The following is a 15,801-nucleotide window of genomic DNA, read 5'->3' as shown; positions in this document are numbered from 1 at the left end:
TGACAGGTGATATTCCTGTTAGAGGAGCATGCTCTCACTGTCTGACAGGTGATATTCCTGTTAGAGGAGCATGCTCTCACTGTCTGACAGGTGATATTCCTGTTAGAGGAGCATGCTCTTACTGTCTGAAAGGTGATATTCCTGTTAGAGGAGCATGCTCTCACTGTCTGACCGGTGATATTCCTGTTAGAGGAGCATACTCTCACTGTCTGACAGGTGATATTCCTGTTAGAGGAGCATGCTCTCACTGTCTGACAGGTGATATTCCTGTTAGAGGAGCATGCTCTCACTGTCTGACAGGTGATATTCCTGTTAGAGGAGCATGCTCTCACTGTCTGACAGGTGATATTCCTGTTTGAGGAGCATGCTCTCGCTTCCCGACAGATGATATTCCTGTTTGAGGAGCATGCTCTCGCTGCCCGACAGGTGATATTCCTGTTTGAGGAGCATGCTCTCGCTTCCCGACAGGTGATATTCCTGTTTGAGGAGCATGCTCTCGCTTCCCGACAGGTGATATTCCTGTTTGAGGAACATGCTCTCGCTGTCTGACAGGTGATATTCCTGTTTGAGGAGCATGCTCTCGCTGCCTGACAGGTGATATTCCTGTTTGAGGAGCATGCTCACGCTTCCCGACAGGTGATATTCCTGTTTGAGGAGCATGCTCTCGCTGCCCGACAGGTGATATTCCTGTTTGAGGAACATGCTCTCGCTGCCCGACAGGTGATATTCCTGTTTGAGGAGCATGCTCTCACTTCCCGACAGGTGATATTCCTGTTTGAGGAGCATGCTCTCGCTGTCTGACAGGTGATATTCCTGTTTGAGGAGCATACTCTCGCTTCCCGACAGGTGATATTCATGTTTGAGGAGCATGTTCTTGCTTCATGACAGGTAATATTCTTGTTTGAGGAGCATGCTCTCGCTGTCTGACAGGTGATATTCCTGTTTGAGGAGCATGCTCTCGCTGTCTGACAGGTGATATTCCTGTTTGAGGAGCATACTCTCGCTTCCCGACAAGTGATATTCCTTTTTGAGGAGCATGCTCTCGCTTCCCGAGGCCATTAGGACCTGATGGAGGGAAAATAGAGCCCTGAATACCAGGCCATTAGGACCTGATGGAGGGACAATAGAGCCCTGATTACCAGTCCACTAGGACCTGATGGAGCCCTGAGTACCAGGCCGTTAGGACCTGATGGAGGGACAATAGAGCCCTGAATACCAGGCCATTAGGACCTGATGGAGGGGCAATATAGAGCCCTGAGTACCAGGCCATTATGACCTGATGGAGGGACAATAGAGCCCTGAATACCAGGCCATTACGACCTGATGGAGCGCTGAGTACCAGGCTGTTAGGACCTGATGTTCCCCTCTCTACAATATGTCTCTCTGTCTTTGTCTCTCTCTCTGTCTCTGTTCCTGTCTCTGTCTCTATCCCCTGTCCCTGTCTCTGTCTCCATGCCCGTCTCTCTCTGTGTCTCTGTCCTTGTCTCTCTTTGTCTCTATCCCATGTCTTTGTTTGTGTCTCTGTCTTTGTCTCTCTCTCTCTGTCTCCATCCCCTGTCTTTCTTTGTGTCTCTGTCCTTGTGTCTCTCTGTCTATCTCTGTGTCTCTGTCCTCTGTCCCTGTGTGGAACCCCCTGTAGGAGCAGCAGCAGTTGTGTGTGGCGCTGCAGGAGACCCGAGTCCTGCTGGAGGAGCAGCTGGCAGACACACGGCAACGCTGCTCGGGCCTACGGGAGCTGGAGAGGCACAATCTGCTGCTGCGACAGAGACTCATAGACCTGGAAGGGGTAGGTAATGGTGGTAATGTGTATGTGGTAATGTGTGTGTGTGTGTGTTAACCAAACATGTTTGTGAATCACAAGTAAGGAATTTGGCATCTGCTGGTTGGACTCACATAGACATTTCCCTAATTTGCTGTGTGTGTGTGTGTGTGTGTGTGTGTGTGTAGGAGCAGGACACTGAGAGGCAGAGGGTCGATGAGCTGTTAGAGATGAACATGGGCCTGGAGGCGGAGCTTAGACATGTGCTTAGACACAACAACAACAAAACAGGCACGATGACAGCGGCTCGACATTTCCACCAATCAGAGGTGGAGTCTGACGAGGAGGCTGGGCTAAGAGAGGAGCTAAGAGAAGATATTGGTCAGTCAGTCTGCCTGTCTGTTGAGTCTTTTCAGTTAAATTGTTTGATTATTGTCAACTACCCCTCCTCTCTAATTCAAAATCAAATAAACTTTAATGGCATGAATGGGTACCACTGTTGCCAAAGCAATGCAATTATATATCTCTCCCCCCCTGTCAGATCTGAAGCCTCTGAGTGTGGAGGTGGGTGAGGCTTCGTCACTGAGACTTCTGGGAGCTGAAAATGAGAATGCCGAGCTGAGGAGACGTCTGGAGGACCTGCAGTCTGAACAGGAGGTCAGGGGTCAGAGGGTAAGTGTCAATCAATCAATAAAAATAGAATGAGTCTAGAGTAAACCTCCAGAGAGCAGGCAAAGGCAACAGTAGCAAGGAAAATTAACCTTGAGAAGAATGAGACACTACACAGGGAACCTTTTGGCTTGCCAAGTACATGTATTAGTGTCCAGGCTAAGGGTACTGCTATTGGAGGATCCAACTGTCTGCTATATTTTGCAGCAAGCTGATTTGCCGGAGGTGCGGGAGGAGCTGGCCTGTCTGGAGGCAGAACATCAGAATACACTAAGAGAGGTGAGCTGATGTGACCGACTAGGTTTGGACAAGTCTGTGTTAAACCTCTGAGCTAAAGCCTAGGAGGCAAACAAATTCTTCAGGTCTAAGAGAACGTTACTCATCACGGGGGTGTGGTTCACTAAACCGTTATACTGACATGTATCTAGATGTGACCTCACTGTGTCGTCTGACATGTATCTAGATGTGACCTCACTGTGTTGTCTGACATGTATCTAGATGTGACCTCACTGTGTTGTCTGACATGTATCTAGATGTGACCTCACTGTGTTGTCTGACATGTATCTAGATGTGACCTCACTGTGTTGTCTGACATGTATCTAGATGTGATCTCACTGTGTTGTCTGACATGTATCTAGATGTGATCTCACTGTGTTGTCTGACATGTATCTAGATGTGACCTCACTGTGTTGTCTGACATGTATCTAGATGTGACCTCACTGTGTTGTCTGACATGTATCTAGATGTGATCTCACTGTGTTGTCTGACATGTATCTAGATGTGACCTCACTGTGTTGTCTGACATGTATCTAGATGTGTCCTCACTGTGTTGTCTGACATGTATCTAGATGTGTCCTCACTGTGTTGTCTGACATGTATCTAGATGTGTCCTCCTTGTGTTGTCTGACATGTATCTAGATGTGTCCTCCTTGTGTTGTCTGACATGTATCTAGATGTGACCTCACTGTGTTGTCTGACATGTATCTAGATGTGATCTCACTGTGTTGTCTGACATGTATCTAGATGTGACCTCACTGTGTCGTCTGACATGTATCTAGATGTGACCTCACTGTGTTGTCTGACATGTATCTAGATGTGATCTCACTGTGTTGTCTGACATGTATCTAGATGTGTCCTCCTTGTGTTGTCTGACATGTATCTAGATGTGTCCTCCTTGTGTTGTCTGACATGTATCTAGATGTGACCTCACTGTGTTGTCTGACATGTATCTAGATGTGACCTCACTGTGTTGTCTGACATGTATCTAGATGTGACCTCACTGTGTTGTCTGACATGTATCTAGATGTGACCTCACTGTGTTGTCTGACATGTATCTAGATGTGACCTCACTGTGTTGTCTGACATGTATCTAGATGTGACCTCACTGTGTTGTCTGACATGTATCTAGATGTGACCTCACTGTGTTGTCTGACATGTATCTAGATGTGATCTCACTGTGTTGTCTGACATGTATCTAGATGTGATCTCACTGTGTTGTCTGACATGTATCTAGATGTGACCTCACTGTGTTGTCTGACATGTATCTAGATGTGACCTCACTGTGTTGTCTGACATGTATCTAGATGTGATCTCACTGTGTTGTCTGACATGTATCTAGATGTGACCTCACTGTGTTGTCTGACATGTATCTAGATGTGTCCTCACTGTGTTGTCTGACATGTATCTAGATGTGTCCTCACTGTGTTGTCTGACATGTATCTAGATGTGTCCTCCTTGTGTTGTCTGACATGTATCTAGATGTGTCCTCCTTGTGTTGTCTGACATGTATCTAAATGTGACCTCACTGTGTCATCTGACATGTATCTAGATGTGACCTCACTGTGTCGTCTGACATGTATCTAGATGTGACCTCACTGTGTTGTCTGACATGTATCTAGATGTGACCTCACTGTGTCATCTGACATGTATCTAGATGTGACCTCACTGTGTTGTCTGACATGTATCTAGATGTGACCTCACTGTGTTGTCTGACATGTATCTAGATGTGATCTCACTGTGTTGTCTGACATGTATCTAGATGTGACCTCACTGTGTTGTCTGACATGTATCTAGATGTGACCTCACTGTGTTGTCTGACATGTATCTAGATGTGACCTCACTGTGTTGTCTGACATGTATCTAGATGTGACCTCACTGTGTTGTCTGACATGTATCTAGATGTGACCTCACTGTGTTGTCTGACATGTATCTAGATGTGACCTCACTGTGTTGTCTGACATGTATCTAGATGTGACCTCACTGTGTTGTCTGACATGTATCTAGATGTGATCTCACTGTGTTGTCTGACATGTATCTAGATGTGACCTCACTGTGTTGTCTGACATGTATCTAGATGTGACCTCACTGTGTCGTCTGACATGTATCTAGATGTGACCTCACTGTGTTGTCTGACATGTATCTAGATGTGTCCTCCTTGTGTTGTCTGACATGTATCTAGATGTGACCTCACTGTGTTGTCTGACATGTATCTAGATGTGACCTCACTGTGTTGTCTGACATGTATCTAGATGTGACCTCACTGTGTTGTCTGACATGTATCTAGATGTGATCTCACTGTGTTGTCTGACATGTATCTAGATGTGACCTCACTGTGTTGTCTGACATGTATCTAGATGTGATCTCACTGTGTTGTCTGACATGTATCTAGATGTGACCTCACTGTGTTGTCTGACATGTATCTAGATGTGACCTCACTGTGTTGTCTGACATGTATCTAGATGTGACCTCACTGTGTTGTCTGACATGTATCTAGATGTGACCTCACTGTGTTGTCTGACATGTATCTAGATGTGTCCTCCTTGTGTCGTCTGACATGTATCTAGATGTGACCTCACTGTGTTGTCTGACATGTATCTAGATGTGTCCTCCTTGTGTTGTCTGACATGTATCTAGATGTGACCTCACTGTGTTGTCTGACATGTATCTAGATGTGTCCTCACTGTGTTGTCTGACATGTATCTAGATGTGACCTCACTGTGTTGTCTGACATGTATCTAGATGTGTCCTCCTTGTGTTGTCTGACATGTATCTAGATGTGACCTCACTGTGTTGTCTGACATGTATCTAGATGTGACCTCACTGTGTCATCTGACATGTATCTAGATGTGACCTCACTGTGTTGTCTGACATGTATCTAGATGTGACCTCACTGTGTTGTCTGACATGTATCTAGATGTGATCTCACTGTGTCGTCTGACATGTATCTAGTTTCAACCCCACTGTGTTGTCTGACATGTATCTAGATGTGATCTCACTGTGTTCTCTGACATGTATCTAGATGTGACCTCACTGTGTTGTCTGACATGTATCTAGATGTATCCTCACTGTGTTGTCTGACATGTATCTAGATGTGACCTCACTGTGTTGTCTGACATGTATCTAGATGTGACCTCACTGTGTCGTCTGACATGTATCTAGATGTGATCTCACTGTGTTGTCTGACATGTATCTAGATGTGACCTCACTGTGTTGTCTGACATGTATCTAGATGTGGCCTCACTGTGTTGTCTGACATGTATCTAGATGTGACCTCACTGTGTTGTCTGACATGTATCTAGATGTGACCTCACTGTGTTGTCTGACATGTATCTAGATGTGGCCTCACTGTGTTGTCTGACATGTATCTAGATGTGACCTCACTGTGTTGTCTGACATGTATCTAGATGTGACCTCACTGTGTTGTCTGACATGTATCTAGATGTGTCCTCCTTGTGTTGTCTGACATGTATCTAGATGTGACCTCACTGTGTTGTCTGACATGTATCTAGATGTGACCTCACTGTGTCATCTGACATGTATCTAGATGTGACCTCACTGTGTTGTCTGACATGTATCTAGATGTGATCTCACTGTGTCGTCTGACATGTATCTAGTTTCAACCCCACTGTGTTGTCTGACATGTATCTAGATGTGACCTCACTGTGTTGTCTGACATGTATCTAGATGTGACCACACTGTGTTGTCTGACATGTATCTAGATGTGACCTCACTGTGTTGTCTGACATGTATCTAGATGTGACCTCACTGTGTTGTCTGACATGTATCTAGATGTGACCTCACTGTGTTGTCTGACATGTATCTAGATGTGTCCTCCTTGTGTCGTCTGACATGTATCTAGATGTGACCTCACTGTGTTGTCTGACATGTATCTAGATGTGTCCTCCTTGTGTTGTCTGACATGTATCTAGATGTGACCTCACTGTGTTGTCTGACATGTATCTAGATGTGTCCTCACTGTGTTGTCTGACATGTATCTAGATGTGACCTCACTGTGTTGTCTGACATGTATCTAGATGTGTCCTCCTTGTGTTGTCTGACATGTATCTAGATGTGACCTCACTGTGTTGTCTGACATGTATCTAGATGTGACCTCACTGTGTCATCTGACATGTATCTAGATGTGACCTCACTGTGTTGTCTGACATGTATCTAGATGTGACCTCACTGTGTTGTCTGACATGTATCTAGATGTGATCTCACTGTGTCGTCTGACATGTATCTAGTTTCAACCCCACTGTGTTGTCTGACATGTATCTAGATGTGATCTCACTGTGTTCTCTGACATGTATCTAGATGTGACCTCACTGTGTTGTCTGACATGTATCTAGATGTATCCTCACTGTGTTGTCTGACATGTATCTAGATGTGACCTCACTGTGTTGTCTGACATGTATCTAGATGTGACCTCACTGTGTCGTCTGACATGTATCTAGATGTGATCTCACTGTGTTGTCTGACATGTATCTAGATGTGACCTCACTGTGTTGTCTGACATGTATCTAGATGTGGCCTCACTGTGTTGTCTGACATGTATCTAGATGTGACCTCACTGTGTTGTCTGACATGTATCTAGATGTGACCTCACTGTGTTGTCTGACATGTATCTAGATGTGTCCTCCTTGTGTTGTCTGACATGTATATAGATGTGACCTCACTGTGTTGTCTGACATGTATCTAGATGTGACCTCACTGTGTCATCTGACATGTATCTAGATGTGACCTCACTGTGTTGTCTGACATGTATCTAGATGTGACCTCACTGTGTTGTCTGACATGTATCTAGATGTGATCTCACTGTGTCGTCTGACATGTATCTAGTTTCAACCCCACTGTGTTGTCTGACATGTATCTAGATGTGACCTCACTGTGTTGTCTGACATGTATCTAGATGTGACCACACTGTGTTGTCTGACATGTATCTAGATGTGACCTCACTGTGTTGTGTTGTCTGACCTCATGTATCTAGATGTGACCTCACTGTGTTGTCTGACATGTATCTAGATGTGTCCTCCTTGTGTTGTCTCATCTGTGTTGTCTGACATGTATCTAGATGTGATCTCACTGTGTTGTCTGACATGTATCTAGATGTGATCTCACTGTGTTGTCTGACATGTATCTAGATGTGACCTCACTGTGTTGTCTGACATGTATCTAGATGTGACCTCACTGTGTTGTCTGACATGTATCTAGATGTGACCTCACTGTGTTGTCTGACATGTATCTAGATGTGACCTCACTGTGTTGTCTGACATGTATCTAGATGTGTCCTCCTTGTGTTGTCTGACATGTATCTAGATGTGACCTCACTGTGTTGTCTGACATGTATCTAGATGTGACCTCACTGTGTTGTCTGACATGTATCTAGATGTGACCTCACTGTGTTGTCTGACATGTATCTAGATGTGACCTCACTGTGTTGTCTGACATGTATCTAGATGTGTCCTCCTTGTGTCATGTCTGACATGTATCTAGATGTGACCTCACTGTGTTGTCTGACATGTATCTAGATGTGACCTCACTGTGTTGTCTGACATGTATCTAGATGTGGCCTCACTGTGTTGTCTGACATGTATCTAGATGTGACCTCACTGTGTTGTCTGACATGTATCTAGATGTGACCTCACTGTGTTGTCTGACATGTATCTAGATGTGTCCTCCTTGTGTTGTCTGACATGTATCTAGATGTGACCTCACTGTGTTGTCTGACATGTATCTAGATGTGACCTCACTGTGTCATCTGACATGTATCTAGATGTGACCTCACTGTGTTGTCTGACATGTATCTAGATGTGATCTCACTGTGTCGTCTGACATGTATCTAGTTTCAACCCCACTGTGTTGTCTGACATGTATCTAGATGTGACCTCACTGTGTTGTCTGACATGTATCTAGATGTGACCACACTGTGTTGTCTGACATGTATCTAGATGTGACCTCACTGTGTTGTCTGACATGTATCTAGATGTGACCTCACTGTGTTGTCTGACATGTATCTAGATGTGACCTCACTGTGTTGTCTGACATGTATCTAGATGTGTCCTCCTTGTGTCGTCTGACATGTATCTAGATGTGACCTCACTGTGTTGTCTGACATGTATCTAGATGTGTCCTCCTTGTGTTGTCTGACATGTATCTAGATGTGACCTCACTGTGTTGTCTGACATGTATCTAGATGTGTCCTCACTGTGTTGTCTGACATGTATCTAGATGTGACCTCACTGTGTTGTCTGACATGTATCTAGATGTGTCCTCCTTGTGTTGTCTGACATGTATCTAGATGTGACCTCACTGTGTTGTCTGACATGTATCTAGATGTGACCTCACTGTGTCATCTGACATGTATCTAGATGTGACCTCACTGTGTTGTCTGACATGTATCTAGATGTGACCTCACTGTGTTGTCTGACATGTATCTAGATGTGATCTCACTGTGTCGTCTGACATGTATCTAGTTTCAACCCCACTGTGTTGTCTGACATGTATCTAGATGTGATCTCACTGTGTTCTCTGACATGTATCTAGATGTGACCTCACTGTGTTGTCTGACATGTATCTAGATGTATCCTCACTGTGTTGTCTGACATGTATCTAGATGTGACCTCACTGTGTTGTCTGACATGTATCTAGATGTGACCTCACTGTGTCGTCTGACATGTATCTAGATGTGATCTCACTGTGTTGTCTGACATGTATCTAGATGTGACCTCACTGTGTTGTCTGACATGTATCTAGATGTGGCCTCACTGTGTTGTCTGACATGTATCTAGATGTGACCTCACTGTGTTGTCTGACATGTATCTAGATGTGACCTCACTGTGTTGTCTGACATGTATCTAGATGTGTCCTCCTTGTGTTGTCTGACATGTATCTAGATGTGACCTCACTGTGTTGTCTGACATGTATCTAGATGTGACCTCACTGTGTCATCTGACATGTATCTAGATGTGACCTCACTGTGTTGTCTGACATGTATCTAGATGTGACCTCACTGTGTTGTCTGACATGTATCTAGATGTGATCTCACTGTGTCGTCTGACATGTATCTAGTTTCAACCCCACTGTGTTGTCTGACATGTATCTAGATGTGACCTCACTGTGTTGTCTGACATGTATCTAGATGTGACCACACTGTGTTGTCTGACATGTATCTAGATGTGACCTCACTGTGTTGTCTGACATGTATCTAGATGTGACCTCACTGTGTTGTCTGACATGTATCTAGATGTGACCTCACTGTGTTGTCTGACATGTATCTAGATGTGTCCTCCTTGTGTTGTCTGACATGTATCTAGATGTGATCTCACTGTGTTGTCTGACATGTATCTAGATGTGATCTCACTGTGTTGTCTGACATGTATCTAGATGTGATCTCACTGTGTTGTCTGACATGTATCTAGATGTGACCTCACTGTGTCATCTGACATGTATCTAGATGTGACCTCACTGTGTTGTCTGACATGTATCTAGATGTGACCTCACTGTGTTGTCTGACATGTATCTAGATGTGATCTCACTGTGTTGTCTGACATGTATCTAGATGTGACCTCACTGTGTTGTCTGACATGTATCTAGATGTGACCTCACTGTGTTGTCTGACATGTATCTAGATGTGACCTCACTGTGTTGTCTGACATGTATCTAGATGTGACCTCACTGTGTTGTCTGACATGTATCTAGATGTGACCTCACTGTGTTGTCTGACATGTATCTAGATGTGACCTCACTGTGTTGTCTGACATGTATCTAGATGTGATCTCACTGTGTTGTCTGACATGTATCTAGATGTGACCTCACTGTGTTGTCTGACATGTATCTAGATGTGATCTCACTGTGTTGTCTGACATGTATCTAGATGTGACCTCACTGTGTTGTCTGACATGTATCTAGATGTGACCTCACTGTGTTGTCTGACATGTATCTAGATGTGACCTCACTGTGTTGTCTGACATGTATCTAGATGTGACCTCACTGTGTTGTCTGACATGTATCTAGATGTGACCTCACTGTGTTGTCTGACATGTATCTAGATGTGACCTCACTGTGTTGTCTGACATGTATCTAGATGTGTCCTCACTGTGTTGTCTGACATGTATCTAGATGTGACCTCACTGTGTTGTCTGACATGTATCTAGATGTGGCCTCACTGTGTTGTCTGACATGTATCTAGATGTGACCTCACTGTGTTGTCTGACATGTACCTAGATGTGACCTCACTGTGTTGTCTGACATGTATCTAGATGTGTCCTCCTTGTGTTGTCTGACATGTATCTAGATGTGACCTCACTGTGTTGTCTGACATGTATCTAGATGTGACCTCACTGTGTCATCTGACATGTATCTAGATGTGACCTCACTGTGTTGTCTGACATGTATCTAGATGTGATCTCACTGTGTCACTGTGTTGTCTGACATGTATCTAGATTTCAACCCCACTGTGTTGTCTGACATGTATCTAGATGTGACCTCACTGTGTTGTCTGACATGTATCTAGATGTGACCACACTGTGTTGTCTGACATGTATCTAGATGTGACCTCACTGTGTTGTCTGACATGTATCTAGATGTGACCTCACTGTGTTGTCTGACATGTATCTAGATGTGACCTCACTGTGTTGTCTGACATGTATCTAGATGTGTCCTCCTAGATGTGTCTGTGTTGTCTGACATGTATCTAGATGTGACCTCACTGTGTTGTCTGACATGTATCTAGATGTGTCCTCCTTGTGTTGTCTGACATGTATCTAGATGTGACCTCACTGTGTTGTCTGACATGTATCTAGATGTGTCCTCACTGTGTTGTCTGACATGTATCTAGATGTGACCTCACTGTGTTGTCTGACATGTATCTAGATGTGTCCTCCTTGTGTTGTCTGACATGTATCTAGATGTGACCTCACTGTGTTGTCTGACATGTATCTAGATGTGACCTCACTGTGTTGTCTGACATGTATCTAGATGTGACCTCACTGTGTTGTCTGACATGTATCTAGATGTGACCTCACTGTGTTGTCTGACATGTATCTAGATGTGTCCTCCTTGTGTCGTCTGACATGTATCTAGATGTGACCTCACTGTGTTGTCTGACATGTATCTAGATGTGACCTCACTGTGTTGTCTGACATGTATCTAGATGTGGCCTCACTGTGTTGTCTGACATGTATCTAGATGTGACCTCACTGTGTTGTCTGACATGTATCTAGATGTGACCTCACTGTGTTGTCTGACATGTATCTAGATGTGTCCTCCTTGTGTTGTCTGACATGTATCTAGATGTGACCTCACTGTGTTGTCTGACATGTATCTAGATGTGACCTCACTGTGTCATCTGACATGTATCTAGATGTGACCTCACTGTGTTGTCTGACATGTATCTAGATGTGATCTCACTGTGTCGTCTGACATGTATCTAGTTTCAACCCCACTGTGTTGTCTGACATGTATCTAGATGTGACCTCACTGTGTTGTCTGACATGTATCTAGATGTGACCACACTGTGTTGTCTGACATGTATCTAGATGTGACCTCACTGTGTTGTCTGACATGTATCTAGATGTGACCTCACTGTGTTGTCTGACATGTATCTAGATGTGACCTCACTGTGTTGTCTGACATGTATCTAGATGTGTCCTCCTTGTGTCGTCTGACATGTATCTAGATGTGACCTCACTGTGTTGTCTGACATGTATCTAGATGTGTCCTCCTTGTGTTGTCTGACATGTATCTAGATGTGACCTCACTGTGTTGTCTGACATGTATCTAGATGTGTCCTCACTGTGTTGTCTGACATGTATCTAGATGTGACCTCACTGTGTTGTCTGACATGTATCTAGATGTGTCCTCCTTGTGTTGTCTGACATGTATCTAGATGTGACCTCACTGTGTTGTCTGACATGTATCTAGATGTGACCTCACTGTGTCATCTGACATGTATCTAGATGTGACCTCACTGTGTTGTCTGACATGTATCTAGATGTGACCTCACTGTGTTGTCTGACATGTATCTAGATGTGATCTCACTGTGTCGTCTGACATGTATCTAGTTTCAACCCCACTGTGTTGTCTGACATGTATCTAGATGTGATCTCACTGTGTTCTCTGACATGTATCTAGATGTGACCTCACTGTGTTGTCTGACATGTATCTAGATGTATCCTCACTGTGTTGTCTGACATGTATCTAGATGTGACCTCACTGTGTTGTCTGACATGTATCTAGATGTGACCTCACTGTGTCGTCTGACATGTATCTAGATGTGATCTCACTGTGTTGTCTGACATGTATCTAGATGTGACCTCACTGTGTTGTCTGACATGTATCTAGATGTGGCCTCACTGTGTTGTCTGACATGTATCTAGATGTGACCTCACTGTGTTGTCTGACATGTATCTAGATGTGACCTCACTGTGTTGTCTGACATGTATCTAGATGTGTCCTCCTTGTGTTGTCTGACATGTATCTAGATGTGACCTCACTGTGTTGTCTGACATGTATCTAGATGTGACCTCACTGTGTCATGTGACCTCACTGTGTTGTCTGACATGTATCTAGATGTGACCTCACTGTGTTGTCTGACATGTATCTAGATGTGACCTCACTGTGTTGTCTGACATGTATCTAGATGTGATCTCACTGTGTTGTCTGACATGTATCTAGTTTCAACCCCACTGTGTTGTCTGACATGTATCTAGATGTGACCTCACTGTGTTGTCTGACATGTATCTAGATGTGACCACACTGTGTTGTCTGACATGTATCTAGATGTGACCTCACTGTGTTGTCTGACATGTATCTAGATGTGACCTCACTGTGTTGTCTGACATGTATCTAGATGTGACCTCACTGTGTTGTCTGACATGTATCTAGATGTGTCCTCCTTGTGTTGTCTGACATGTATCTAGATGTGATCTCACTGTGTTGTCTGACATGTATCTAGATGTGATCTCACTGTGTTGTCTGACATGTATCTAGATGTGATCTCACTGTGTTGTCTGACATGTATCTAGATGTGACCTCACTGTGTCATCTGACATGTATCTAGATGTGACCTCACTGTGTTGTCTGACATGTATCTAGATGTGACCTCACTGTGTTGTCTGACATGTATCTAGATGTGATCTCACTGTGTTGTCTGACATGTATCTAGATGTGACCTCACTGTGTTGTCTGACATGTATCTAGATGTGACCTCACTGTGTTGTCTGACATGTATCTAGATGTGACCTCACTGTGTTGTCTGACATGTATCTAGATGTGACCTCACTGTGTTGTCTGACATGTATCTAGATGTGACCTCACTGTGTTGTCTGACATGTATCTAGATGTGACCTCACTGTGTTGTCTGACATGTATCTAGATGTGACCTCACTGTGTTGTCTGACATGTATCTAGATGTGATCTCACTGTGTTGTCTGACATGTATCTAGATGTGACCTCACTGTGTTGTCTGACATGTATCTAGATGTGATCTCACTGTGTTGTCTGACATGTATCTAGATGTGACCTCACTGTGTTGTCTGACATGTATCTAGATGTGACCTCACTGTGTTGTCTGACATGTATCTAGATGTGACCTCACTGTGTTGTCTGACATGTATCTAGATGTGACCTCACTGTGTTGTCTGACATGTATCTAGATGTGTCCTCACTGTGTTGTCTGACATGTATCTAGATGTGACCTCACTGTGTTGTCTGACATGTATCTAGATGTGTCCTCCTTGTGTTGTCTGACATGTATCTAGATGTGACCTCACTGTGTTGTCTGACATGTATCTAGATGTGGCCTCACTGTGTTGTCTGACATGTATCTAGATGTGACCTCACTGTGTTGTCTGACATGTACCTAGATGTGACCTCACTGTGTTGTCTGACATGTATCTAGATGTGTCCTCCTTGTGTTGTCTGACATGTATCTAGATGTGACCTCACTGTGTTGTCTGACATGTATCTAGATGTGACCTCACTGTGTCATCTGACATGTATCTAGATGTGACCTCACTGTGTTGTCTGACATGTATCTAGATGTGATCTCACTGTGTCGTCTGACATGTATCTAGTTTCAACCCCACTGTGTTGTCTGACATGTATCTAGATGTGACCTCACTGTGTTGTCTGACATGTATCTAGATGTGACCACACTGTGTTGTCTGACATGTATCTAGATGTGACCTCACTGTGTTGTCTGACATGTATCTAGATGTGACCTCACTGTGTTGTCTGACATGTATCTAGATGTGACCTCACTGTGTTGTCTGACATGTATCTAGATGTGTCCTCCTTGTGTCGTCTGACATGTATCTAGATGTGACCTCACTGTGTTGTCTGACATGTATCTAGATGTGTCCTCCTTGTGTTGTCTGACATGTATCTAGATGTGACCTCACTGTGTTGTCTGACATGTATCTAGATGTGTCCTCACTGTGTTGTCTGACATGTATCTAGATGTGACCTCACTGTGTTGTCTGACATGTATCTAGATGTGTCCTCCTTGTGTTGTCTGACATGTATCTAGATGTGACCTCACTGTGTTGTCTGACATGTATCTAGATGTGACCTCACTGTGTCATCTGACATGTATCTAGATGTGACCTCACTGTGTTGTCTGACATGTATCTAGATGTGACCTCACTGTGTTGTCTGACATGTATCTAGATGTGATCTCACTGTGTCGTCTGACATGTATCTAGTTTCAACCCCACTGTGTTGTCTGACATGTATCTAGATGTGATCTCACTGTGTTCTCTGACATGTATCTAGATGTGACCTCACTGTGTTGTCTGACATGTATCTAGATGTATCCTCACTGTGTTGTCTGACATGTATCTAGATGTGACCTCACTGTGTTGTCTGACATGTATCTAGATGTGACCTCACTGTGTCGTCTGACATGTATCTAGATGTGATCTCACTGTGTTGTCTGACATGTATCTAGATGTGACCTCACTGTGTTGTCTGACATGTATCTAGATGTGGCCTCACTGTGTTGTCTGACATGTATCTAGATGTGACCTCACTGTGTTGTCTGACATGTATCTAGATGTGACCTCACTGTGTTGTCTGACATGTATCTAGATGTG

At 43.9% G+C, this 15,801-nt stretch overlaps 1 protein-coding gene across 1 annotated transcript in view; it reads left to right on the top strand.

Moving 5' to 3' along the window:
- The window catches only part of LOC135571769 (girdin-like), a 95,242-nt gene that overhangs the window by 63,737 nt on the left and 15,704 nt on the right, over positions 1-15,801 (top strand). Inside the window, exons 11-14 of the mRNA XM_065018438.1 lie at positions 1,640-1,786; positions 1,948-2,140; positions 2,301-2,431; positions 2,636-2,707. Of these exons, the coding sequence (XP_064874510.1) occupies positions 1,640-1,786; positions 1,948-2,140; positions 2,301-2,431; positions 2,636-2,707 (543 nt within the window). The remainder of the gene's footprint in view (positions 1-1,639; positions 1,787-1,947; positions 2,141-2,300; positions 2,432-2,635; positions 2,708-15,801) is intronic.

Source organism: Oncorhynchus nerka, linkage group LG5 (assembly GCF_034236695.1).
Source record: "Oncorhynchus nerka isolate Pitt River linkage group LG5, Oner_Uvic_2.0, whole genome shotgun sequence".
Lineage (NCBI taxonomy): Eukaryota > Metazoa > Chordata > Actinopteri > Salmoniformes > Salmonidae > Oncorhynchus > Oncorhynchus nerka.
Note: the sequence above shows the minus strand (reverse complement) of the source record. Positions and strands in the feature narration are given on the sequence as shown.